Source organism: Oncorhynchus mykiss, chromosome 16 (genome assembly GCF_057628025.1).
Source record: "Oncorhynchus mykiss isolate SJ-2025 chromosome 16, ASM5762802v1, whole genome shotgun sequence".
In the NCBI taxonomy this organism is placed as follows: domain Eukaryota; kingdom Metazoa; phylum Chordata; class Actinopteri; order Salmoniformes; family Salmonidae; genus Oncorhynchus; species Oncorhynchus mykiss.
Genome location: NC_143037.1, coordinates 42,742,899 through 42,769,014, shown reverse-complemented (window position 1 = coordinate 42,769,014; position 26,116 = coordinate 42,742,899). Strand labels below are relative to the sequence as shown.

At 44.5% G+C, this 26,116-nt stretch overlaps 2 protein-coding genes across 3 annotated transcripts; one reads left to right on the top strand and one right to left on the bottom strand.

Annotated features, from left to right (window-relative positions):
• Window positions 1-63: 63 nt before the first annotated feature.
• On the bottom strand, window positions 64-15,729 carry smc1a (structural maintenance of chromosomes 1A). 2 transcript variants are annotated; one of them, XM_090202766.1, is made up of 23 exons: window positions 15,136-15,729; window positions 13,725-13,913; window positions 13,377-13,489; window positions 12,057-12,260; window positions 11,574-11,812; window positions 10,834-11,092; window positions 10,461-10,601; window positions 10,181-10,363; window positions 9,789-9,896; window positions 9,175-9,360; window positions 8,837-9,016; window positions 8,263-8,409; window positions 6,859-6,996; window positions 6,385-6,608; window positions 5,373-5,514; window positions 4,951-5,096; window positions 4,524-4,677; window positions 3,821-3,931; window positions 3,423-3,579; window positions 3,134-3,288; window positions 2,460-2,681; window positions 2,060-2,167; window positions 64-1,869 (listed from the first exon to the last, which is right to left on the bottom strand). In XM_090202766.1, exons 1-23 carry the CDS (start codon window positions 15,242-15,244, stop codon window positions 1,789-1,791), a joined length of 3,696 nt encoding a protein of 1,231 aa, XP_090058892.1. In that variant the 5' UTR covers window positions 15,245-15,729; the 3' UTR covers window positions 64-1,788. The 2 variants fall into 2 exon arrangements, with proteins under 2 accessions (XP_090058892.1, XP_090058893.1); XM_090202767.1 differs by lacking the exons at window positions 11,574-11,812; window positions 12,057-12,260; window positions 13,377-13,489; window positions 13,725-13,913; window positions 15,136-15,729 and adding an exon at window positions 11,430-11,490.
• Window positions 15,527-23,511, top strand: ribc1 (RIB43A domain with coiled-coils 1). The gene is made up of 8 exons (XM_021565841.3): window positions 15,527-15,816; window positions 15,909-16,129; window positions 16,240-16,463; window positions 16,719-16,833; window positions 17,171-17,289; window positions 22,418-22,660; window positions 22,942-23,108; window positions 23,336-23,511. Exons 2-8 carry the CDS (start codon window positions 15,931-15,933, stop codon window positions 23,415-23,417), a joined length of 1,149 nt encoding a protein of 382 aa, XP_021421516.3. The 5' UTR covers window positions 15,527-15,816; window positions 15,909-15,930; the 3' UTR covers window positions 23,418-23,511.
• Window positions 23,512-26,116: the final 2,605 nt, after the last annotated feature.

The window sequence follows — 26,116 nt, the reverse complement described above, 5'->3', positions numbered from 1 at the left end:
ACTAAACTTAGTTATGAAAGGGTTCAACCTACTTCTACCACAAATACACAATTAGAATACAAGTTAAAATAGTATATTTTATTAACTAAAAAATAATCGATACAATGTCAATGGAATAAACGTGTCTTATGCAAAACTGACCCTTAAAACGGATAATTACATTTCCCATTGGCCCTGGACCGATTTTAAAAAACAGAGAGGCAGGGGGACACTTTTAAAGCAGACTCCATCCCCAAGTCAATAGGGCTAAACTCATAAACCTTCCTCACCTTTATAAATTGACCCTCGCTTTAGTGATACAATTCATAAAGATTGGATAAGAACATGCACCTAACGTAATATTAATAACAATAAAAGGACTGCTTTTCATCCTTCTGGTCTTAAGTCATGTTCACCAGTTGTTCCCCTCTTCAGAGGAAGCAGCTAATCTAACAAGGTGGTCAAATTCAATGGATTTCCCAAATGGAGTTTCATGATCTCATCACAGTTTATATCCAATAAGATAATTAAAACAGCTGCGATTTGCCTCATATTAAATTAGGTCATGATTAGATTTTTATTTTTAAATATAATAATTTGGTAACTTCCCCCAAATTCCCATTTGGAGGATTCCTGCATTTACTGCATGTTCCCTCCTGATTCCAGGGTAACTTCCAACAGGATTTTCTGGAAAACCAGGACATTTGGGGAAAGGCTCAGAGCCTGTCTGGTAAAACTAACAGGTGGCTTGGTAGCCCGATCTAAAACAGAGTTGTTTCGTTTCACTTCACGTATATTTTAGGGTTGAAAATTCAGCTTGGATACAGGCTAGTTAGACGTGGGGATTTTAAAATGCTCAGATGACATCTGACTGGGAATGAAGTGGCCACCTAATGGGACCTAAGGGTCTTCCAACCCTGACACAATTCAGAAAAGTATTTTTTTAAAGTAGCACAATAAGTAGGAAAGGAAAAAAAAAAAAAAAAAAAAAAAAAAACAGGCTGAACACAAAGTAGAAAATAGCAGAATTTCAGATACTTCCATTAGATAAACCAGTGAAATAACAGAAAGCAAGAATTTGAAGAAAGGGAAAGAGATTAGTAGAAAACATTTATGAGACCAAAAAAACAAGAAAAAAGCATAATGGTTACATGTAATACATTATCATTGTCAGCAGGTTTCTACCGTCTGAGGGACAAAAGCCTGATACAAATACACAAATTGTCAACAAGGCATGATTTCCAAATCATTTTACAATTCGTCTAAGCCTCATATAACCTTGTCCTGGAATACAATACTCACATGGTTCCAAATTAAAAGATTCAAATTGTATAAATGCACATTATATTCAAGGTGAAGCTTTCCAGAAATAACAACTTGCAGCTGCTGTAACTTGTCTCACCCTCTCCCACTCCATTCAGAAATAGCACACATTTTCTAATCCTAATATACTCCAAAAATACAGAAATTATTTTTAAAAACATGATAGCAAACAACATCTATTAGCTAATGGATGTTTGATCCACGATTACAACCAACACACCACAGAACACATTATTAGCTACATTTGCCATCCATGGACACGAGCGATTTGGGTCATATTCATTAGGCAGAAACAGTTAGGGACTAGCTGGACTTGTCCAATAAGAAACACAAAAAATGCTTCTCAGTTACAAAAATGTTTTAAAACATTTTCGGTTGCCTGCACTAATGAATATGACCCTGGTTCAGTTGGTTAACCAGAACGTCAAAATGCCACTGAGTTAAAAGGTATGCCTGTCATTTTGCTCCTCTCCTCTGTGTGATGTCCTACTCGTTGGGGTTGGGGTTTGCGTCAGGGTACACCGACAGGTCAAAGGTCAGTACTTTGCTGATGACGCAATCTCCTTGCTGTGTGGGGGGGAGGGGGGAGAGTGACGCTGTCAGTTTTGCCCTCATTTCAGAAAACATACATAGCTACATTCATTCTATTACCTAAAATGTGAGAGAAAAATGTCAAGACGTTCTTATAGTAATGTTTTTATGTGAAAGCGAAGCATTACAAGGCTTTATGGATAGGTGTGTTTTGTTGCGTCTGTACCTCTGGATAGACCCCGATGAGAGAGTCAGCCTTGGTGTAGAACTCTTCCTTTAGAGAGATCACTATGGCCTGAGTGTTCACTGACTGGTCTTTGATATAGTTGGCCACCTGCATAGACGGACAGTATTAGACATAACAGCATGGCCATGACATAACAGCATGGTCATGACATAACATAGTCATCTGGATAACGTGGATCGACAACACATCAGACATCTCCAACCTATCCCTACAATATATAGTGCACTACTTTAATTTAGTGCACTTACATCAAGAATAGGGTGCCATTTTATACTGATAGTGGTTTTAGCGAGATTTCAGGACAACGACATCGTAAACAACAAAGGTATTTCAATACATTAACAACGATCGTTCACGCGGCAGGGTTTTCGACACAGACCTTGCCAATGTTGGTGTTGTCCAGCGCGGCATCAATCTCGTCCAGGACGAAGAACGGGGCCGGCTTGTAGCTGTGTATGGCGAACAGCAGAGCCAGGGCAGCTACAGTCTTCTCCCCTCCAGACAGGTTGTCCATGGGTCTGAACCGCTTACCAGGGGCAACACAGTTATAGTTGATCCCATCCAGGTAAGGCTCCTCGGGGTTCTCCGGCCCAAGGAAGGCCTGGGATGAAGGAACACAACATCAACACACCGACAAAAGTTTTGCTCAAATCCAAAGGGGTGCAGTCAAACAGACCATTGATTTCATATGGAATGACCCCTATGTTAATGCAAATACCACATAATACAGTTTGTAGCTAGTTTGACTACGTTTCAGACCGTTTGCGTATGGTCCAGTACTACTATGGAGTATTGCTGAGGGACAGTACCTGGGCAGAGCCGTTTGCGTATGGTACAGTACTACTATGGAGTATTGCTGAGGGACAGTACCTGGGCAGAGCCGTTTGCGTATGGTACAGTACTACTATGGAGTATTGCTGAGGGACAGTACCTGGGCAGAGCCGTTTGCGTATGGTACAGTACTACTATGGAGTATTGCTGAGGGACAGTACCTGGGCAGAGCCGTTTGCGTATGGTACAGTACTACTATGGAGTATTGCTGAGGGACAGTACCTGGGCAGAGCTGTTGCGTGACAGGGCTTTGTAGATCTCATCGATGTTGGTGGATACAGCCTCAAAACAGGCGTTGAAGCGGTCAAACCTCTCCTTCTTGATCTGCTCAAACGCCTGCTTGGCCTTCTTGGCTCGCTTACGGGCCGCCTCAAACTCTGGAATGCAGAATAGAGCACCGTGAACACATTACGCAAATGAAGACGCATCCTTCCCTGTTGTTTCGGTAACATTCGCCAGGAGAGAGACGGTAAAAGTTAGTCCACGTCCTCAGACTCATTCTCCTCCGTACCGTCGCTGGTCTCCTGGAACTTGTCCCTGACGGACTCTAGTTTCTCCATGGCCTTCATGTTGGGTGCGCTGATTCTCTGCAGTATGGACTGCTGCTCGTTGAGACGTTGCTGCAGCGTGTGCATCTCTGCCTTGATCTCATCCTCCGCCAGCGCGTCCTGAGAAACAGCAGACAAATATGTTAGGCGACTCACACTACATTTCAAACTCACACAAAAAAAAACAACCGCTGGGTATTGAATCATGGCTGAAACAGACAATTTTACACATACAGTCCCCCACAGTCTATGGGGGAGATGAACTGCGTCCCAATTCTGCACACGTCTCCCAAAGTGTGCACTTGCACACTCCCCGACATAGCCTTAGTATGCAGGGTTCACACACGGGTGTATGTCTTACCTTGAGGTCTTCAGACAGGATGCTGTAGTCTATCTCTATGAGAGCCTCTTTAGCCAGGACAGTACTGGACGTTCTCTGACTGCTGCTAGACTCCTCCTGTTGGGAGCTCCCCTACACACAGAGAGAGAAACAACAAGATAATTACGTAACACATTGGAAATAAATAAAAAAATATATATATTTCAAAAAGATCCAACTAGAATGCTATTTGGCCCTAAACAGACCTCTGTAGACTGACCCAAACTTAAGGAAAGCTTTGACTATGTACAGGCTCAGTGACCACAGCCTTTTTATTGGTGAAGGCCGCCTTAGGTTATGTGCACACTGCCTACAAAAGGAGGTGGAAACTGAGCTGCACTTCCTAACTTCCTGCCAAATGTTTGACCATAGAGACAGAGATTTCCCTCAGATTACACAGACCCACAAAGAATTCGAAACAAACCCAATTTTGATAAACTCCCATATCAGCAGCAAGATCTGTGACCTGTTGCCACAAGAAAAGGGCAACCAGTGAAGAACACCATGGTAAATACAACCCATTTATTTTCCCTTTTGTACTTTAACTACTTGCACATGATGACATTTGAAATGTCTTTATTTATTTTGTGAGTAATGTTTTTTTTTTTATCGTTGATTATCTATTTCACTTGCTTTGGCAATGTAAACATACGTTTCCCGTGGAGAGAGCGAGTGTGTTTAGTACCTCTCCCTGGCCGATGTCGTCCATGGTCCCAGAGCGTAGAGGCAGTCTGATGTCCTGCATCTTACAGGCCTGCAGCAGGTTGTGGCGGTCGCTGCGTTTCTGCTCCAGCTTGGTCTCGATGGCCGTCACTTCCTTCTGCAGCTGGGTCAGCTCCCTGGGGGAATAACACACATCGGGGTCAAACAATACCGCCGCAAACTGCAACGCTACAAAACGAGTAACCGTCTTTCTGGGTCAGCTCCCTAAGGTAAACACAAACACACAATTGTTGAACACAAACCAAATGGCAATGCTACAAACGGTTATTTATTTTTTAAATCACATACAAGAATAATGTAGTAAGTAAGAAATGTGTGCCTTTCAGAATCGGGCAGAAAAAGAGGATGGGAGTTTGAGTGGGCGCAAGCGTCTATGTTTTGCGACTCACTTGTTGGCTCCTCCCAGTTTCTTGCGTATCTCCTCCATGTTGTGGTTCTTGTCGTTGACCTCGGACTTCTTGGTGAGGTGCTGGTTCTTCAGGTCCTGCAGCTGGGCCATGGTCTCGTCGATGATCTTCATGTGGCGGTGCTCCTCCTGGGAAAGGGACACAGGGAGAGAGGGAAAAAAAGTTTAAAAACCATCCAATCTCACCTAACAAAGAGAGCCACCGGTCTAAGAATTTAGGCTGCGTCCCGAGTCTCCTCCCTTCACCCGAGGCGTGCACACTCCTCGTCATGGATATAAAAGCATTGGATTGGTGGACGGGTGGTTGGACAGAGTTTCCGCCATTGTTAAATCCATTGAGTGGGAGTGTGCAACTGCACATTTCAAGACTTAGTTCGGAAGCCGTTTATGTTAATCTCCCTTTACCTTCTTGAGTCGCTCTATCTCCGCCTCGTCCTTCTTGACAGTCTGCTCCCACATCATGACCTTCTCCTTGTCCTCTTTCAGCTGGTTTTTCTCATAGTCCAGCTGGATGCCCAGACGAGTCTTCTGGGTTTCAAACTCCAGCCTAAAGGTCACAAAATGGATGACGTTAGGTTAACACACTCAAAGTCTCTCTCTCTCTCTTCCTCTCCCTTCCCTTTCCTTCCTCTCCCTTCCCTTCCCTTCCCCCTCAGACCTTTGTGTTTTAAGAAACAGGTGAGAGGAGGTGAGGAATGAAAGGAAGATGAATTGAGGAAGAGCCTAAAGAGACAGACAAAATGGCTGACTACAGCACACAAAAACAGGTTCACATTCACAATGCCTATTCCCCCTCAAGAGACTGAAAAGATTTGGCATGGGTCCTCATATCCTCAAAAAGTTCTAGAGCTGCACCATCAAAAGGATCCTGACTGGTTGCATCACCGCCTGGTATGGCAACTGCTCAGCTTCCGACAGCAAGGCGCTACATAGGTTAGTGCGTACGGCCCAGTACATCACTGGGGCCAATCTTCCTGCCATCCAGGACCTCTATACCAGGCAGTGTCAGAGGAAGGCCTTAAAAATGACCAAAGACTCCAGCCACCCTAGTCATAGACTGTTCTCTCTGCTACTGCACAGCAAGCGGTACCTGAGCACCAAGTCTAGGTCCAAAAGGATTAATAGCTAATCGTACTATTTGCATTGACCCCCCCACCCCCATTTTTACAGTGCTGCTACTCACTGTTTATCATGTACGCATAGTCACTTTACCTGCATGTACATATTACCTCAACTAACCTGCACATTGACTCAGTACTTTTTGGTATTTTGGTAAATATTTTCTTAACTCTTCTTGAACTACACTGTTGATTAAGGGCTTGTAAGTAAGCATTTCACGGTAATGTCTACACTTGTTGTATTTGGCGCATGTGACAAATAAAGTTTGATTTGACATTGACGCAACGGAGTGACTTACCGTTTCTTGGCGATCTCGTTCTGCCTCTTCACCTTCTCCTCCTCGAACTCTCTGATGTTCCTGACCCCAATCTCCTTACAGAACTCGATAAACACCTCATCTTCCACAACGTTCATCCGGTCTCTCAAATTATTGACCTCCTTTTCACGGGATTGGATGATCCTCTTGATGTCGTTGATGCGAGGGCCGAAGTTAGCCAGCTCACTCTCCAGCTTGGATTTCTCCTACGGGGGATGGGAAAAGGACTTCAAGCTAGTCTATTGCAATCACAACAGTGTGTCTACGGGGTTCTAGAAACCCTACTGACACACACATTGTGCAGTAGAAACCTCTATTGATGACTTTAAATAAATCATTATAGATCACATCACATCACATAAAAAGGCCACAAGCAGCTCCAGAGCCACAGGTTTCAGACCCTTGGTTTAGGGCTACCGCAAAACGAACAGACACTGTGTTGCTACACATCCATACCTGCATGTTGAGGGAGAGGTGTCGGGTCTTGGTCTGCTCCAGGTCGCTCTGGGAGTATTTCAGCCTCATCTGGAGGCCGTGGGCCTGAGACTGAACCTGGCGCAGCTCTGCCTCCTTCCTCTTAGCCTTCATTTGCTCCTACACCCAGAAAGAGAGAGAGAGAGATGCCCCATTGTTATTGTAGTCCTGTTCCTTTCAGAGAGGCATCATGGTTATCGCAGTGCTTGTGTTCAGTTATCAGCCTTGACAATGTTCTAATAGATACATTAGGCTGCTTATCCAACTGCAGCTTGATAACAGATAAGTAAAATAGGTTTTTACGGTACTTAAGTTTCATATTAATATATGTTATAAGTAGGGTAATATGTTATGAGCAATATTCCCTCTATGCCACGCAGAAGAATTATCAGCCCGCACAAGATCAAAACTCCGGAAAGTTGAGTGAAGTTCAGTTAACACTATCAACGTTTCCCTTTACTGTGGGAATTGTGATCGAATCAACACAATATTATCCACTTTCAATTCAACATACCGAGAGAGAAAAAAAACAAATTATGCAAGACTGCTGTGTTTACAGCATGAGTGGTCGTTTTTTGAGCTTGTTTTTTGTGTGGATTTTTTTAGAGATCAAAGCGAGCGCCACATGTGCACATTTGTTCATATCCGTTAGTAGTTAGTGAGTTATTAGCCCAATTATAGATCAGTCAGCAAGGGGGGACTATTTGCTTCCTACAAGAGCACAATGTGTGTTTCCAGAAATCTTTGAAATGAGAGTCAGGTAAAATAGCTTTTTTTGTCTTAAAGGGGCAGTGTTGTATTTTGAGACAGTGAGTAGTATAATTTGACTGATTCTCTGTGATTATGGTATGGGAATAATGACACATTCTATATTTTGTAAAGTGGCTTCTTACAAAACACAACAACCTGTTCAGTCACCACCTTGTCTGACAGACAAGTGGATAAACAGGTTCATGTCAAGCCCTGTGTGTTTTTTCACATCGGCTGCTACTGTAGGCTGAATGATGGAACAGCTATTTCCATGTTAAAATGTTATGGAATGCATTTCTCCATTGTTTTTGATGGTAGGCCACTCTGGTAGACCTGCATTGTTATAAAATAGCCACAGTAGCCTGCTTGACCAGTGTTAAAACTAACCTAAAAGCAGGTACACCCTTAGTGTTCACAGTTAAACGCGCCGGAAGTTACACCGAATTTTCAATGTTCAAGTTTGTGATCAACAGACCTGAAATTTTCCCAGTGCCGGAAAACAAGAGGGAAGATTGTGATTTGGAGCATCCTACCTCATAACCAAAGGGATGTGTGACTGGAATACCTTGAGCGCCATAACATGTTATGATGATGGTGATGATGCTCAAGACCCCAGTGGCCAGAGTGACTGCTTACCTTGAGTTCCTCAGTGAGTTTCTCCTTCTTGTCCTTGAGTTTGTCCACAGCCTTCTCATCCCAGCGCCTGGCCTTAGCCTTCAGATCACTAGCACCCCCAGAGATCACACCGGACTTCTGGAACAGAGTACCGTCCAGGGCCACTGTCTGGAGGGAGGTAGAGGGAAAGAGAGGAGTCAGAGCACATCTTCCACTCAAGGTGTGTGGGTACCTTGTGTCTGTGCACAGTGCATTTCTCCTAGCGCCTTGTTTTTCCACTTAAATTAACTAGGCTGCTTTTCAATTGGCTGCATATGAATCCAGTATACGGAAACCCTGTATAGTACAACAGCTGCTGATACTAACCCTGTAAAAGTACGAAAAAAACGATTTGTGTTTTTTCCTGATAGTTGCTGGTAGAAAATACAACCTAGCATTAGAATGTACCAACAAAGGCCAACAAAATAGAGAATTTCATTTCCGGGCTGGCTACTTTTTCTATTTGGCTGGCTACTCCATGTGCTTGTTGAAAACACTACGGTGTGTGTGTGTGTGTGTGTGTGTATGCATCAGTGTGCGTGCGTTTTCCTCCTACCTTGTGTCTGTAGGGCCCTCCGAAGGCGATGCGCCGAGCGTCCTCTACGTTCTCGCAGACCAGTGCGTTACCACACGCGTACTGCAGGGCCTTCTTAATGTGAGGCGGCTCGTAGCGGATCACATCGATCACCAGCTTGGCGCCGCGCAGCTCACGCAGCTTCTCATCTGTAGGCTTCACCTGGAGACACGGACCGTTAAGACTGACACGAGCACAGAGCCGGAGATCAATAGACCGGACTGATACGGGTCTGTGTTCACATGGACATAATGCCATCGTGGAGTCCCATGTGTAAGTGACCAGTCCCCTTAAACTTAAGTCTTCCCCCAGTGTGTTACCTCCAGATAGTCGAGGGGCAGGAAGGTCTCCGGCTCTCCTCGCTGCTCCTTGATGTACTGGATACAGTCTCTGCCGGTCTTCTCCGAGTCCACGATGATGGCGTCCATGTTCTTGCCCAGCACCTTGGTCACAGCGATCTGAAACTTCTTCTGAGTGGGCTGGCACAGGTCGATCAGGCGGCCGTACTGCGGGGAAGAGGGAGAGAGCGCTGGAATGTGTCAAAACCACTTCACGGCCACGTCAATATTCTGAGGGAAGAAACATGTCTAGAAGACAGGAACAGTGAGCAGTTGCAGGGAGAGTAAAACAGAGAAGGAAGAGGGCATCCCAGTGACAGGCATAGATAGCTTACTCTGGTTGTCCTATTGCTTACAATGCCTCCAGTCCCCAGTCCCGCCACAGATCCGGGATAGAGTTCGAAGCTCTCCATGATCTCTGCTTTGTTTGGTAGCCTCTAGCCTTTACAGCTAACTGTGTGCTAACTATGCTAGCTGCAGCCTCCAGTAATTTTAGCACAGATCCAGCGTAGAATCTCTTAATACTTGGTGGTTGCCCTATGCCAACTGACATTCCCCAGCCCAAACTCTGCATCTGTAGGTGCCCGTAGTCTTACCACCGACCCGGGATACAGTCTCTTGATGCTCTCCATGATCTCTGCTTTGCGTGCCTGCCTGCTGTTCTCCTGTCTGTCAATCCTGGCGTCGCCCAGCTGCTCCATCACCTAGGGAACAGAGATAAGATGTCAGTCAAATGTCCTCAGGCAATGTCGACTGATATGACATGGTCCTGGGACTTGCCATTTGCTACCAATCTACGTAGCAGCAAACCCCACAGGAGACAAGCAAAACTGAAAATGTATCATTTTCTTTCCTCTTCCAGATGAGCAATTCTGATACAGTTATCATGCAATGTCAACACAAAATGTTTTAACTTTCCCCCGGTGCGTTTCAGGATCAACCAATAGCTTGGATTGGTTGACAGACTGACAGATAAGTGTTCCAGTACCTGGTTGAGTTCCAGGTTGATCTCGTCGATCCTCTTCTTGGCTCCCTCCACCTCCTCAGTCAGCTCCTCCTCCATTCTCTTCTGTTCATCCAGAGACTGCTTGCTGGTGGTAATGTAGTCCTCCAGCTTCTCAATACGCTTCTGGTTCTCCTCTATCTCACGGATCTTCTGCTTGATCTTGGCCTGCAGATGTAACATATTAATAACGTTAAGCTCTCTTTTTACATTGCGTGCCCCGACGAACACAACCCTGTATTCCGTATCGTCCTCATCCTTTTACCTCGGTCTCCACTTTCTTCCTTTCCTCAAGGTCGAGCCGGTCCTGATCGGCCTTCTGGTCTCTGTTGAACTTCTCCAGCTCCTGGGCCAGAGTGGCCGCCCGCTTACTGGCCTCCTCCTTCAGACGGTGGTAGGCCTTCACCTGGGGAGAGCGGGAGGAAGGTGGCGAGTATAGAATATTCACCTACATATTTGAGAGATAGTAAGTCTGGCTAACCTGGGAGATGAACCAGCGACCTTCCCATACATCCCTCACTGAGGCAACACTGCTGCCTGATAGTCCGCTGTAACCTTTCATAGGATCCCAGTCTATCTCCCTGTGACCATTCATATTTAACTTAGGAACACCCTCATGACCGTTCATAGGCTCCAACCTGGTTTTCCTCCAGTGTGAGGTCCTGTCCCTGGCTCTGGGCCTCCTCCTCCATGCGGTCGTCAAACTCCTGCCGGGCCATCTCCACAGCGCCCTGTTCTTTCTCCAACTCATCCATGTCCCCCTTCCTCTTCTTGTACAGCTTCTGGGCGTTCTGGAGGGACTTCTTGGCTGCCTCCAGTTTTTTGATCTTGTGGGAGGTGTTCTCTTTGGCCTTGATGTACTGCGGACGCTTTTGGTTCAGTTCAGCATCCTTCTCCCTGGAAGGAGGGAGTGGAAAAGGTTAAGATATTAAATCCGTTAACTTCCAAAATGGCAACAATTCCACCTGGTCTATCGTATTCTTAGGCTCTTCTTCACGGCCTGTCCCCATTTCCCCCTGCTCCCTCCCTACGCACTTGACCTCCTCTACAGTCTGCTGGTCTCTCAATCCTCCCCAGCTCTTCCTCCCTCCATCCCCACTCACTTAATCTCTTTCTCCACAGTCTGCTGGTCTCTCAATCCTCCCCAGCTCTTCCTCCCTCCATCCCCACACACTTGACCTCCTCTACAGTCTGCTGGTCTCTCAATCCTCCCCAGCTCTCCATCCCCACTCACTTGATCTCTTTCTCCACCGTCTGTTGGTCTCTCATCATCCTCCCCAGCTCTCCCTCCCTCCATCCCCACTCACTTAATCTCTTTCTCCACAGTCTGCTGGTCTCTCAATCCTCCCCAGCTCTCCCTCCCTCCATCCCCACTCACTTGATCTCTTTCTCCACAGTCTGTTGGTCTCTCATCATCCTCCCCAGCTCTTTCTTCTTCTCCTTCAGTTCCTCCTCCACGTGGTCCATCTTCTTGCGGTCCTTGTCGATCTCCTTGTTGCGGTGCGACAGCTCGCGGTTCAGCTTGTCGATCTCGGCGTCGTTGTGGTACAGCTTGAACAGCTGCATCTGGACGTGGGCCTTCACCACCTCGTCCTTCAGACGCTGGTAACGCTCAGCCTGGAGAGGGGGAGGGAAAAAGTGTGAATGATACATCAAAACTACATAGAAGGTTTGCAAATGGTGGCAATTTTTATTGAAACATTTTTTTTTTTAATAAAAGTTTTTTTGTGTTGTAGGGCGAATTGCAAAAATAATGGGGTCTATCAATCTGTCTCAATATTACCTTCTACCTACAGATGGGAAGTGTGAGTGAGCTCTCGTGAGAAGAGAAGGATGCTATCTGACTGGCTGTCTTCCATACCTCCTCTTTCTCCTGCTTGGCCTCTTTGCGTTCAGCAGCGATGTTCTTCTTGCGGTGGTAGTTAAATTGGGTGTCCTCCTCAGCCTTCACCATCTCCTTCTTCCTACGGTCGTACTCCTGAGCCAGCTCCCCAGACCGGGAGATCTCCTCAAACAGAGCAGTACGCTCCTTAGGGTTCTTCATGGCTATCGACTCCACCGCACCCTGATTGAGGAATACATAGAGGTTAGAGGTTACGAACACAGTCTTAAACAGAGTAAGCGAGGTCCATGGACAAACAGTCTCTAGGGTTCTCTCACCAAGAGAGCTCTCATCTATATTATTCGTAGCTGTCTATTTGCACAAAGACCGCACTCAACCAGCTGTATTAGGCCATAAGCAAACAAGAAAATGCTCACCCAAAAGCAGCGCTTCTAGTGGCTGGGGACTTTATTGCAGGCAACTTAAATCCATTTTACCTAATTTCTACCAGCTATAAGTTATACAGCTGCACCAACGAGAGCCTCCTGACCGGTTGCATCACCGCCTGGTATGGCAATTGCTCGGCATCTGACCGCAAGGCGTTAAAAGAGGGTATTGCGTACGGCCCAGTACATCACTGGGGCCAAGCTTCCTGACATCCAGGACCTCTATACCAGGTGGTATCAGAGGAAGGCCCAAAAAATGGTCAAAGACTCCAGTCACCCAAGTCAAAGAGTGTTCTCTTTGCTACCGCACTGCAAGCGGTACCGGAGCTCCAAGTCTAGGACCAAAAAGCTCCTTAACAGCTTCTACCCCTAAGCCATAAGACTGCTAATTAACAACGAATCAAATGGCCACCCAGACTATCTACATTGACCCCCCCCCCCCTTTTGTTTTTACACTGCTGTTACTCACTGTTTATTATCCATGCATAGTCACTTTAGCTCGACTATCCTGTACCCCTGCACAGTCACTCGGTACCCCCTTGTTATTGTTACGTACATTTCTTGTATTACTTTTACACTTTAGTTTATTTAGTAAATATTTGATCAACTATTTCTTGAACTGCATTGTTGATTAAGGGCTTGTAAGTAAGCATTTCACTGTAAGGTCTACACCGGTTGTATTCAGCACGTGACAAATAACATTTGATTTTATTCGCTTTTAAGGAAGCTCTACACATATTCTGCTCAAATATGCAAATTGTTTGCATGTGCATATGTAGTGTATATTTTATATGAAGATCGAGAAAATCTGTCTACTTACACAAAACAATATATAGGTAGATATATATATATATATTGTTTTTGCATGTGACTATTACTGTGTGTGTATGTTACTGTTTGTATCAGTTCTCACCTGGAAGACGAGGAAGTTCCTGGCCTTGATGAGGATTCCTAGTTTCTCCAGCTCCTCGCTGTACTCTGCCAGATTCACCACCTTACTGTTGATACGGTACTCTGACGACGAGCCTGACACACAGAGAAGATGTGTGATAGTTATGGCTATCCGACAAGAGATCAGAATATCAAGGGTCTGTCCAAAATGGCACCCTATTCCCTATATAGTGCACTACTTTTGACCAGGACCCATCAAAAGTAATGCACTATGAGGGATTTGAGTGCCATTTCAGACTAGCAGACATTAAGGGAAGCTTCACAGCCACACAGTTTATCACATCTGGATGTGGAGACAGCTGTGGCATACCAATGATGATTCTGGTGAAGGTGCGCTCTTCCCCGCTGTCCTCATGGTACACCATGCTCACAAAGGCTCTGTTGGCTGCTGGCTTCCCCACGGGAGCTCCATGGATCAGGTCCTTCAGAGTCTTCACACGCAGGTTGCTGGTCTTCTCAGCCAGCACAAAGCTGATGGCGTCCATGAGGTTGGACTTGCCTGGGAGGGAGAGAATATGAATGGGAACCAATGGAGTCAGCCAGTGAACTATTCAAGTCTTGCAAATATTGTTTACTTGGAAAAGGATGTAAATAACTTAGGACCTGGATAAGTTGATACCTAATCAGTTGCACAACTGAATGCATTCAATCCGAAATGTGTCTTCCGAGGGGGCTGCCTTAAATCGACGTTGACGTGATCGGCGCCTGGGACTACATTAAACTGTTGATCTAGCTAATGTTTATTAGATCAACTACCTGCAAGGTCTCATTCAAAGTCACCAGAGGGCACGACAAAACGTATTCCCCCTTAGGAGACTGAAAAGATTTGGCATGGGTCTTCAGATCCTCAAAACGTTTTACAGCTGCACCATCGAGAGCATCCTGACAGGTTGCATCACTGCCTGGTATGGCAACTGCTCGGCCTCCGAGGGTAGTGCGTACCGCCCAGTGCATCACTGGGGCCAAGCTTCCTGCCATCCAGAACTTCTATACCAGGCAGTGTCAGAGGAAGGCCCTAAAAAAATTGTCAAAGACTCCAGCCACCCTAGTCATAGACTGTTCTGGCAAGCAGTACCGGAGCGCAAAGTCTAGGTCCAAGAGGCTCCTAAATAGCTTCTACCCCCAAGCCATAAGACTCCTGAACAGCTAATCAAATGGCTACCAGACTATTTGCATCCCCCCACCACACACTCTGTTATTATCTATGCATAGTCACTTTAATAACCCTACCTACATGTAATTTTGTTAATATGTACCTCGCCCCTGTATATAGCCCCGCTATTGTTATTTACTGTTGCTCTAAACATGAGTTATTCTTATCTCTTACTTTTTTTGTTGTTGGTATTTTCTTAACTCTATTGTTGGTTAAGGGCTTGTAAGTAAGCATTTCACTGTAAGGTTGTATTCGGCGCATGTGACAATTACAATTTAATTTGTCAGTGAGGGAAATGTTTATCATAGCAAAACGTTTTGGACCCGTGGCTAGCTAGCTACAGTTATAGCAACAACAACAAAAATTGTGCTAATATTAAATAGAAAGCAAGTGTTCATATGCTGTCGTTATCGACAACGTAACAAGTATAGTCGCCCATGCATGCATTGATGCAAATAGTCAACCCGGCTAAACTAACATTAGCTAGCAATCTAGCTAGGTCTAGCAGTACAGTAGTGTTAGCATTAGCTAGATAGCCTACTTGCAATGTTGATTGGCCACTACTTACCGGATCCATTGGGTCCAATAATCGCGGTAAACTTGTGAAAGGGACCGATGATTTGCCTGCCCTTGTAAGATTTGAAGTTTTCGATCTCTATTAGTTTCAAATAACCCATTTTCGACCAGATCGCTTGTGCGGAAACAGAAGAAGGAATATGTGTTGTTGTGCTAGCAGCTAATGTCGCTAATGCTAGCTAGCGTTTGAACTCAAACGAGAAACATGCAAGCATATGGTAAACACTTAAAATAAAAAATAAATAAGCTAAAGTTGCATAATCGGTTGGTGTGACAGGCTAACTAACTCGATCAGCTTGCAAGCTAGCTTTCAAAATGTACGACTGCAACAACAATGCGCCATTTTACAGTCCTCCTACTCGATTTGAGACCTCTGAGCGCGCGCGTAAGTGAATTAGTTCTCGCGAGATGTTGCTGCTACAGTGTATCCAAAGCGCCACAATGCTACTGTTTATTTCTCACATTTAACAAAATAGCGTTTGTAATCGAATGTATTCACACTCACTGGTGTCATTATTATTACCGTGAAACTGATAGGGTCAATCTTGTCATCTAGATACTTTTTTTGTTGCACATTTAGTTAACTGGTGTTGCCATGGTGATTTGTGTCGACTAAACAAAAGGCGAGTGAAGAAGGTGACCTTTGAATGATGATAGTTGCACCTGTTTTGTGGTAGGTTTCGGTCAAGTTGTCATATTATTAGGAATATTTTATCGCCAAAGCAACAAAATCATTATCTTGTTAAACTTTTATGCCTACTATAGATACACCAGACCTAGAAGAGGCATGTATAAAGTGGATTTGCCGGTGGACAACTCCGTGGATGTGGCAGTGGAACGCCGACGGGCCGCAGAGGCTGCGCGCCAGGCTCGCATTTTCAACACCAGACACCGAGTGATGGGTCTGGATCTCAAAGCACTGGAGCAACAGGTGGCGGAGAACAAAGAACGGGAGGAGATGGCGGGTCAGCGAGAGAGGGCTTTCGGTAAGCACAAGGCAAGGGGATAAGTTGAAGTTTTAGAGGAGGAACTTAGGAAGAACCAAATTTGAAAGCATTTACCATAAATTGCCTATGTGTTGTTGTTTTTTTCTCAGACATGTTGAGAGTGACTCAAGAGAAAGTGTTGATGAAACAGCAGCAGGAGGAAGAGGAGAGGAGAGCAGAGTTAAACAGAGACCTCATCCAGTACCGGGCCATCCGACAGCGGGCAGAAGACACCCGGGATGCTGATCTCAATGTTCACCTGCAGGGGGCGCTCGGGTTGTCCATTCCCATCCCAGAGTCTGAGCTGGGACCTGCCAGTATGCAAGTGTTCCAGGTATCACAGATTACACTATAATAAGCAACAAGATATCAGAGTGTTAAGGGAAATAGGGAAATATGTTGAAATGAATGAATAATGCAAATCCATATCTCCTGACCTGGATTTTAGCACATTTTCTTTTAAAATATTTAACTTATTTACTGATTGTGTGTTTTCATGGACATACTGTATTGTATGTATGTATGTATGTATGTATGTGTGTATGTGTGTGTCTTTTTCTTCTGCTTCTGTTTTGTATGCTGTACTCAGGGAGAAGGCATTGGGGACAATGACAAGAGGAGAGCTCAGATGGAGCAGACAGAGAGAGCACTACGAGCACAGAGAGAACAGAGTGAGAAACTGCAGAAGGAGAATAAACTCAAAGGTGAAACAGACACACAGCTATCATACACACTATGCACAACTGCACTGTACACACCTACACTGCACATCACCCGCACAAATAACACAACACGCTCTCATATGCATAACTGCACTCTAAACATTAGCATCTCCCATCAACGGCTCCTGAGAATACGCACTGTGACCGCGGGAGAGTATGAGTGGTGTGTGTGCAGGATGACGAGGCATTTGGATGATTTAAGGACACTACCTACACTAAATGAGTGTATGAGTGGTGTGTGTGCAGGATGATGAGGCATTTGGATGATTTAAGGACACTACCTACACTAAATGTGTGTGTGTGTGTGTGTGTGTGGCAGAGCTACTGAAAGGCAAGGAGCTGGTACAGCAGGACCTGAGGGCTGTTCAGTTAGACGCTCTGGAAGAGGAGTGTAAGAGGGCAGGCCGCATCGCTCTCAACAACTACAACCATGCTCAGGTACACATCGTCTCACACATGCCACCAGCCAAGGATGCACTGATGAGACTGTGAGCTGTGACATGACATGTACTCAGACAGTATCTTTTTTTTTTTTAATTACAAAGCTAATTGAAGACATTAAGCGATGCGTACACACTCACTCAGGGGAGATGACAAGCACATTGGAGGCGCTAAGCAACCTGCACGGGGCGTAAACTGCTTTGCGCTCACACACGACCACGCAAACTGCTTTGATGTATGCGTGGGCAGATAGTCTCCTTTCTAAAAAAGCTTTGTTCCCTCGTCTCATTTGCCTTGACTGACTTGATATGAATAGATTCTCCCCAGTGCGAGGCATCATTAAAAATGGTTCTGGTTCACACTGGTTTTCATGTCAATGTGGTTTGTATTCAGGTTTTTATTTATCACTTTGGTACTATTTTCAGAAGTATGTGGTACATTTTCACAACTCTTAAGCACAAAACCACAAACTGGTCACACTTGTAACGGAGCCCGTTTTTCATTCAAAACCTGTCATTGTGCATTCATTTGGATTGTAAAAACATCTCTCACCACACAACCATTGATTCAAAATATAAGTTTATTGTGAAATGTAATGAGAACATTGGTTTAATCACTAAAACACAACATAATGATATCTTTTCAATTGAGTCATTTTACATACCAGTTAATCCAATAGCAAAACAATTCAAGATATGCATTTCAAATCACCCTTAGAAGTGCTGAAAGTAATATGCTACAGAACTGTAAATTACAGTTTTCACATTAGGCAATATACACTTCTATTACCCAACAAAATTGACAGAAAATCTATAATTTCCATAGTATCTATCCAATGTGTAATCAAAGGTGTGATCAATGATGACATCCTCTACAGTCAATCATGCAAAGAAATATATATTTTTCAAATATATTTGCAAAAACGGTATACTGTCTTTAATCAAATGTAAGAAATGAAATGAACCTAATTAAATGAATGAAAATAAAACAACGTTTAGCACGCATTCATTTGCATCACGCCGGTCTTAAGCATTTGGCCATAAATTCTCATCCACATCACAGTGAATGTCATTGTTCATGCACCGCGGGAAAAACCTTTTGGCATGGAGAATCCAAGCTTGACATGGGTCTGCATTGATGTCGTCGCATGCCTCATCCATGGCCATTAGAGTGGCGTGCTCATGGGGATGGCGATCCACCTCCATGCTGAATAAAATCAATAGGGATGAGGAAAGGAGGGTATGGGGGCAGGTATAGGGTCACGAATCGGGGATGGGCCCGAAACCATGCCTGAACCACCTCTGCATGGTGGAACCTGACATAGTCCCACACAATGACATGGGTGACCCCTTCACCTTGACAGGCCTGCTCAATTTCATTGAGAAACATACTGAGGTGAGCAGCGTTGTAGGGTCCAAGTAATGGCCTACGTCCTACCACACCATCTTCAGAGATAGCTGCGCACGTGGAGATGTTTCCCCCACGTTGTCCAGGCATTTGGACGGTCGCCCGTTGGCCGATGAGGTTTGGCCAGATTGAAGCCTGCTTCATCAATAAAGACATACTTGTGATGGTTCACAGCAGCATCAAGCACAATCACCCACTAAAAATATATTTTGGTTAGTTTAATTTTTTTACATATTGTGAAGTAGCATGCGCATTAATTAGGAACAGTAATACACTATATAGTCCTGTACCTGAAGATTCTCTGCCCGCAGTCGTTTCACCCTGTCGTTCTTTCTCTCATAAGGTACCAGGTAAATGTGTTTCATAGATATCTGGTGCCTCTTCAAAAGGCGAGCGATTGTTGGTGGGCTGATGGATGCCACATTGGCAAAGGTGTCATCGTTCTCCTCAATGGCCTGCTTTATTTTGTACAGCCTTATGTCATTCCTGGCCCTCACCGTTTCCACCACGGCCCACTCCTGCTGGTCGGTCAGCACTCAGCCACGGGCACCACCATGTGGTGTTCTGTCAATTCTGCGGGTAGAACAGAGTCTACTGTCAATAGATCATACTGTAAGAATACTGGGACATGTGTTGTGAATGGACATGCATTACAATGTAATTGACTGTAAATGTAATGGGAAAGCATAGTGCAGATCCTGCAGACTTACCAGTTTTCTTGGCGAAATGTTCTCATGATCGAATTGACAGTTGATCTTTTCATATTGCGGTGAAAGAGTCTGGCAGCCTCTGCCATGGCAAGGCCTCCGTTTACCATGTGCCTCCCTCACTCTGATGTCCACCTCTTTGACCTCTGACGAGGCCCATGCTCACCTCTCTGACGGGCCCCCTGGTCCATGAGCTCTTTGGTTTCTTCCTCTCCCTTGCTGTCTATCCTGCTCCATATTGAAAGACCTTGCAAGTGTTTTTAATATGGTGACCACTATGTGAACTCAATAAGCAATAACGACTAGTCGTTATGTATGGTTCTCACGTATCATACACGTCATTTAGATGTTTCTACTTTACAAAGACAACTTCTATCGGTTGTTCTCAAAATCCTTTTATAGTAGACAGACCCGTTTAATATCTCTAGGTTTACCAAACGGTTAAGTGATCAACCATTAAGCAGTTGGATTAAGTGACGGTCAAATGTATTTTTAAACAAATGAGAAGAGAATCATACGAAAAAGTATTGTGAGCATTGCATTGTGACAGGTGTTTCTAGGTGACACACGGATTAGGTTTGGTGAAAAAGTTACTGTGTGATTTTGTGTGTGGTACTTAAGTCAATTGAAAAGGTGCTTGAAGTTGAGGGGGGGGGACAGCCTTTTTGATGGTCAGTTTCGATTTCTGTACAAAGAGTTGTGAAATGTTACCACATACTTGTGAAAATAGTACCGAAGCGATAAAGAAAACTGTAATAATCCTTTACAGCTTAGCTACACTACAGACAGACAGTGTGCTTCAGAAATAGATATTTCTAGAGCCCTTTTAGCAGGTAGCCTCTTAGGAGGTAATTGACTGGCTACAGATACACATAAATGCCCTTGCTCTCTCTAGGACCAAATTAACCCTAACCATAACAATTAGGTTTGAAGAGTAAAGGTTAGATTCAATCTGTATCGCGGAAGTACAGCACTATAGCGTGATTGAAAAGTAAAGGTCATTTCCGATTGAGCTGACATATGCAGCGTTTACCGTGAATGCGGTCTCCGTAAAACGCAGGAACATTGCCTTTATGTTTCAGTCGCGCTATAGTGCTGAACTTCCACGATACAGAATGAATCAAGTCCTAAGTATACACTGAGTGTACAAGACATTCCTAATATATACCCCCTTTTGCGACTCAGAATAACATCAATTCGTCAGGGCATGGACTCTATAAGTTGTCGAAAGCGTTCCACAGGGATGCTGGCCCATGTTGACTCTAATGCTTCCCACAAGTTGTGTCTTGTTGGCTGGATGTCCTCTGGGTGGTGGACCATCCTTGATAGGCACGGGAAACTGTTGAGTGTGAAAAACCCAGTAACATTTTGTTACGTGACAGCCTTATCCTAAAATGGATTAAATAGTTGTTTTTCCATCATCAATCTACACGCAATAACCCATAATGACAAAGCAAAAACAGTTTTTAGTTTACAAAAAAAATATCACATTTACATAAGTATTCATACCATTTACTCAGTACTTTGTTGAAGCACATTTGGCAGTGATTACAGCCTCGAGTCTTCTTGGTTATGACGCCACAAGCTTGGCACACCTGTATTTGAGGAGTTTCTCCCATTCTTCTTTGCAGATCCTCTCAAGCTCTGTCAGATTGGATGGGGAGCATCACTGCACAGCTATTTTCAGGTCTCTCCAGAGATATTTGATCAGCTGGGCCACTAAGGGACATTCAGAGACTTGTCCTGAAGCCACTCCTGCTTTGTTTTGGCTGTGTGCTTAGGGTCGTTGTCCTGTTGGAAGGTGAACCTTCACCCCCAGTCTGAGGTCCTGAGCGCTCTGGAGCACGTTTTCATCATGGATCTCTCTGTACTTTGCTCCGTTCATCTTTCCCTCGATCCTGACTAGTCTCCCAGTCCCTGCCGCTGAAAAACATCCCCACAGCATGATGCTGCCAACACCATGCTTCACCATAGAGAAGGTGCCAGGTTTCCTCCAGACATGACGCTTGGCATCCAGGCCAAAGAGTTCAATCTTGGTTTCATCAGACCAGAGAATCTTGTTTCTCATGGTCTGAGAGTCCTTCAGGTGCCTTTTGGCAAACTCCAAGCGGGCTGCCATGTGCCTTTTACTGAGGAGTGGCTTCCGTCTGGCCATTCTACCATAAAAGCCTGTTTGGTGGAGTGCTGCAGAGATGGTTGTCCTTCTGGAAGGCCCTCCCATCTCCACAGAGGAACCCTGGAGCTCTGTCAGAGTGGCCATCGGGCTCTTGGTCACCTCCCTGACCAAGGCCCTTCTCAGTTTGGCTGGGCAGCCAGCTCTTGGAAGAGTGTCGGTGGTTCCAAACTTCTTCGATTTAAGAATGATGGAGGCCACTGTGTTCTTGGGGACCTGCAATGCTGCAGAATTTTTTTTGTATTATTTCCCAGATCTGTGCCTCGACACAATCCTGTCTCGGAGCTCTACGGACAATTCCTTCCACCTCATGGCTTGGTTTTTGCTCTGACATGCACTGTCAACTGTGGGACCTTATATAAACAGGTGTTTGCCTTGCCAAATCATGTCCAATCAATTGAACTTACCACACGAGAAATCCAATCAAGGGGTAGAAACATCTCAAGGATGATCAATGGAAACAGGATGCACCTGAGCTCAATTTCAAGTCTCATAGCAAAGGGTCTGAATACTTATGTAAATAAGGTATCTTTTAAAAAAAATGTTTTACTGTTTTTCACTTTGTCATTATGGGGCATTGTGTGTAGATTGATGAGGATTATATATATATTTTTAAATCAATTTTAGTGTAAGGCTGTAACACAACAAAATGTGGGAAAGGTCAGGGGTTCTGAAAACGTACTGAATGCCCTGTATCAGTGGTTGGGTGCAACTTCTACTTACTCCCCAGATCTTGTGACAGTGACCCATAACTCTCTCGTCTCTTAGGAGGTCATGGAACTTTTGGTCTAACTTCTGACCCTTGAACTCTAAACCTATCTATGACCCCCACCCACAGGCTGCAGAGTGTGTAGAGAAAGAGAGGAAGGAGCGCATGAGGAAGGAGGGCAAGGAGATGGCGGAGGTGCTGCACATGGTGACATCAGACATCCTAACGGAATGTCCCAAGGCTGCAGAGAGACAAGTAGACGGAGGCCCAGTGGGCGGGCCCAGGGTGCTGACGGACAGGTGGAGGGGGATGAGCCCCGTTCAGCTGAGCGCTATCCGCAGGCAGAGAGAGGAACAGCGCCTAGAGGGAAAGGTAATGATAACCTCGTGAACGACTTTAATTCTAGTGCAAATCTTTTGCAAACCTTCCATTGACACCAATACATATTTTAAAGTCAAATCAGTTCAACATCTGCATTCAGCTTAAAGAGAACATATTCGTTCATGATTGTTGCGATTATATAAATAAGATTGTTTTATCTCTATGGTTGTGATAGGCAATCACTATTGTTGATTGCTTATTGAAGAAGCAATCTCATCATGAACCTCTCTGGCTTCTGATCATATCTCCACAATTTTCTCAAATCATTTTAGAGGCTGAGGGAGATTGAGAGGCAGAGAGACGCTGCCTGGGACTTCCAGCGCATGGTGCAGTCCCGAGAGGATGACGAGGAGGAGAGGAAAGCGATGGAGCTGAAGAAGGAGAAGAGGATGGAGATGGACCGATACAATGAACAGCTGGCCAGAGAGCAGCGCGAACAGTAAGCACACAAACCACACTCAGACACATCAATCTTTACATTCTTTCTTTACAGATACTGGGTGAGACACATCATGGCACATAACCACACAAACACGTTACTGTCAAAGTATAAACATATACTATACACGGTGAAAGAATTGAATGTCCCAGTTTTCACATAAAAATAGACATTTGAATTGTAAAACAGACATTGACAGTGTATTTTGTCCATCTCGTCTCCACCAGTCAGCAGTTCCTGTCCAAGACGCTGTACACCAACAGACCCACGGCCCAGTACTTTACTCAGTTCAGCAGCAGCTCACGCTGAGATGACCAACACAAACTCACCGCACAATACTGGATCTCAGATTTAGACGATGTGCACAACACAACAAGCAAATAAAGTTGATGATATACTCATACTTTACATGTTTTTTGGTCTTTTTATACCTACAATTTAGTCACTAGGTCAAATGTTGCAGTCTTCTGCAACTTATCTCAGGAGTTGTATTTTCAGTATATACTGGACACCGTGACTGTCTATCTAGCTGTTCTTTTATGTTTCATGCACAGTAGGGATTCATATCTACTTTCTCTGATCTTTTGAGGATAAAACGTGCACGTCACCATCTTTAGACATTGACGCTATGAGTGATTCTAATGATGACACAACGAGGGCGCCTCTTTTGGTTCCGATTAGTCCAAGGTTCTTTATTTAATTCACTGTCACATATTTAGTTACAAGTGGCTGATTCATAATGCAGATCGTTACAACGTCATTGGACCCATAACATATAGTACAACACCACTCCACACAGTGACCCCCTCCCTAACCAATCAACCCGCTCCACTTCCGTCTCAACCAATTAGCAGGAACACACTAGCCCGGTCACAGATCTGGTTGTGCTGTCTTGCCAACTCCTATGACTTTAGCATGATATCGACCATAGGAGTTGGCCATACAGCACAAACAGATCTGGGATCAGACTACCAATACATTACAGTACCCTCCAATCCTCCAGTTCCATTGTGCTAATGGGACCCCAAACACAGCACACAGAGGGACTCGGTCTCCCCTCAGGCAGTGAAATACACAGTATCCGTCCCCTCCCTCCATCCCTCCCTCCTATCCCTCCACCACGACTGTAAATTCATACATTTCGTACCCTAATGAAGCTGATGCTGTCTTTCTCTTCTATATGCAATTAAAATTCACTTTTCATTTTGAATTTATGTTGTAAGTATAAAAGAAAACATGGAAATGAAAGTAACAGAGGGGAAAGTAAGAAATGCTAGCACTAGACCTGGCTTAGACGATCCCCTCACTGACCACATGGAAAATCAAAAGCAGAGATAGCTAGAAAGGCAGGCAGTAGAGTGAGTATCTGTGTGTTCAGTAGTTCACTTATTCCCCAACTCATTCATTCAAAGCTAATCACTTGCCCTGACACTACTGACGTCACACCATGACAAGCACAGATGGTTAGCAGCGAGATAGGCTGTGTCTCAAATGGCACTCTGTAGTGCACTACTTATGACCAGGGCCCATAGTGCTATCCCTGAACACCGGGCCCATATGGCTCGGGTCATAAGTAGTGCACTACACAGGGAATAACGATGCCATTTGAGACACAATCCATAGTCGTGAGAGAATAATTGGCATATTATTTCATTTTATCATTAATATTATTCTGTATGAAAATAGATTTCTGAAATTGATTTTTTGTTGTTGTTGTCCTGAGTGTGTCTGTAACAGCAAACTACAGGGAGCTGAGCTCACTCAAACCTCTCATTAGGTCAGACTCACTGGCTGCGTCTGAATTGGCACGCTATTCCCTATATAGTGTACACATCCACTGTGTGAGGAATAGGGTGCCAATGTGGATGCACCTATTGCCTTTCTACCAAGCCAGAGACGATCCCTTTTCTCTATCCCATTTCCCTGGGACTCACTGTAAATTAACAGCGGACGATAGCTTGGCTTGCAGTAGGACCTGGGTTCAAATAGTGTGTTTTTTTTTTCTCAACTACTTAAGCTGTGCTTCTGGCACAATGGACCCAATAGAGTGGCCCCAAAAGTGCAAACCGTTGTCTCCGCCCATCTTGCAATCCAGGCAGGCTCAATCAAACTCTCCTCTGAAAGAAAATGAAACTTATTTGAACCCGGGTCTGTCTCTGGGTAGACTGTAGGCTAGTTTGAGTGGGGTGAGCAGTGAGGGCAGAGCAAGCACATTGCATATACTCCCTGTGGTGCTTCATCACAAGCTAGCTCACTGCCTCCCTCCCTCCCGTCCTCATCCTCACATGGCCTCAGCACGATGAGTGTCCGAAATGGCACCCTATTCCCTGTATAGTACATTATTTTGACCAGGGAATAGGGTGCCATTTGGGACATAAACATAGACTCTCTCAACACGGATACTCACTGTACTGTAATGCTTAAAGGGACACACAAAAAATGAAGGCGAAGTGCCCCTTACAAGCCAGGAAAACTTGATGGACATGATGACCATTAGCATAAGTTTAACCTCAGCTTTCAATGGGTTGGTATTGATTCTACTGTATATTCTAAAACAACAAAAGCTACTGATGTAATCTCGGCACACAGAACCAAATTTCACGTGCGCACTTCTACTACTATTGATGTAAAATGTGTTTTTCTTTTTTTGTAATTTTTTATCTTGTTTTGCAACATTTAAGGAATGTGGGAGGATATATATTTTTTTTTTTGCCTTTTTGTTTATATTTTGCTTATCTATTAACGATTTTTCTAAAACAGTCAAGTCACTGTAATTAGTTGTCAATACAGGAAAAATATGAATTCATAGGTTCATTACAAAAAAATACAATAAAACTACTTGCAACATTTGAAGTAAACTTAAGACAAGAGTTTTAAAACCCACACACTTGTATCAAACAAACTCATTGCTAAATAACACAATCTTTTGGGTTGTATTTACATTCAGAGTGACATTTAAAAAGCTCTCTCTCTTTCTAGTCTCTTCCTTCTCTTTTATCCGTACCAAT

What these genes read in the sequence shown, in the direction of transcription:
- ribc1 (XM_021565841.3), top strand. Translation starts at nt 15,931, where the DNA reads ATGTATAAAGTGGATTTGCCGGTGGACAACTCCGTGGATGTGGCAGTG. An exon ending in CCAGTATGCAAGTGTTCCAG is followed by an intron (nt 16,464 to 16,718) that starts GTATCACAGATT and finishes TGCTGTACTCAG; the next exon opens with GGAGAAGGCATTGGGGACAA. An exon ending in GAAGGAGAATAAACTCAAAG is followed by an intron (nt 16,834 to 17,170) that starts GTGAAACAGACA and finishes TGTGTGTGGCAG; the next exon opens with AGCTACTGAAAGGCAAGGAG.
- smc1a (XM_090202766.1), bottom strand. Translation starts at nt 15,244, where the DNA reads ATGGGTTATTTGAAACTAATAGAGATCGAAAACTTCAAATCTTACAAG. An exon ending in CCAAGCAGGAGAAAGAGGAG is followed by an intron (nt 11,813 to 12,056) that starts GTATGGAAGACA and finishes CCCCCTCTCCAG; the next exon opens with GCTGAGCGTTACCAGCGTCT. An exon ending in GGAAGAAAGTGGAGACCGAG is followed by an intron (nt 10,364 to 10,460) that starts GTAAAAGGATGA and finishes TTACATCTGCAG; the next exon opens with GCCAAGATCAAGCAGAAGAT.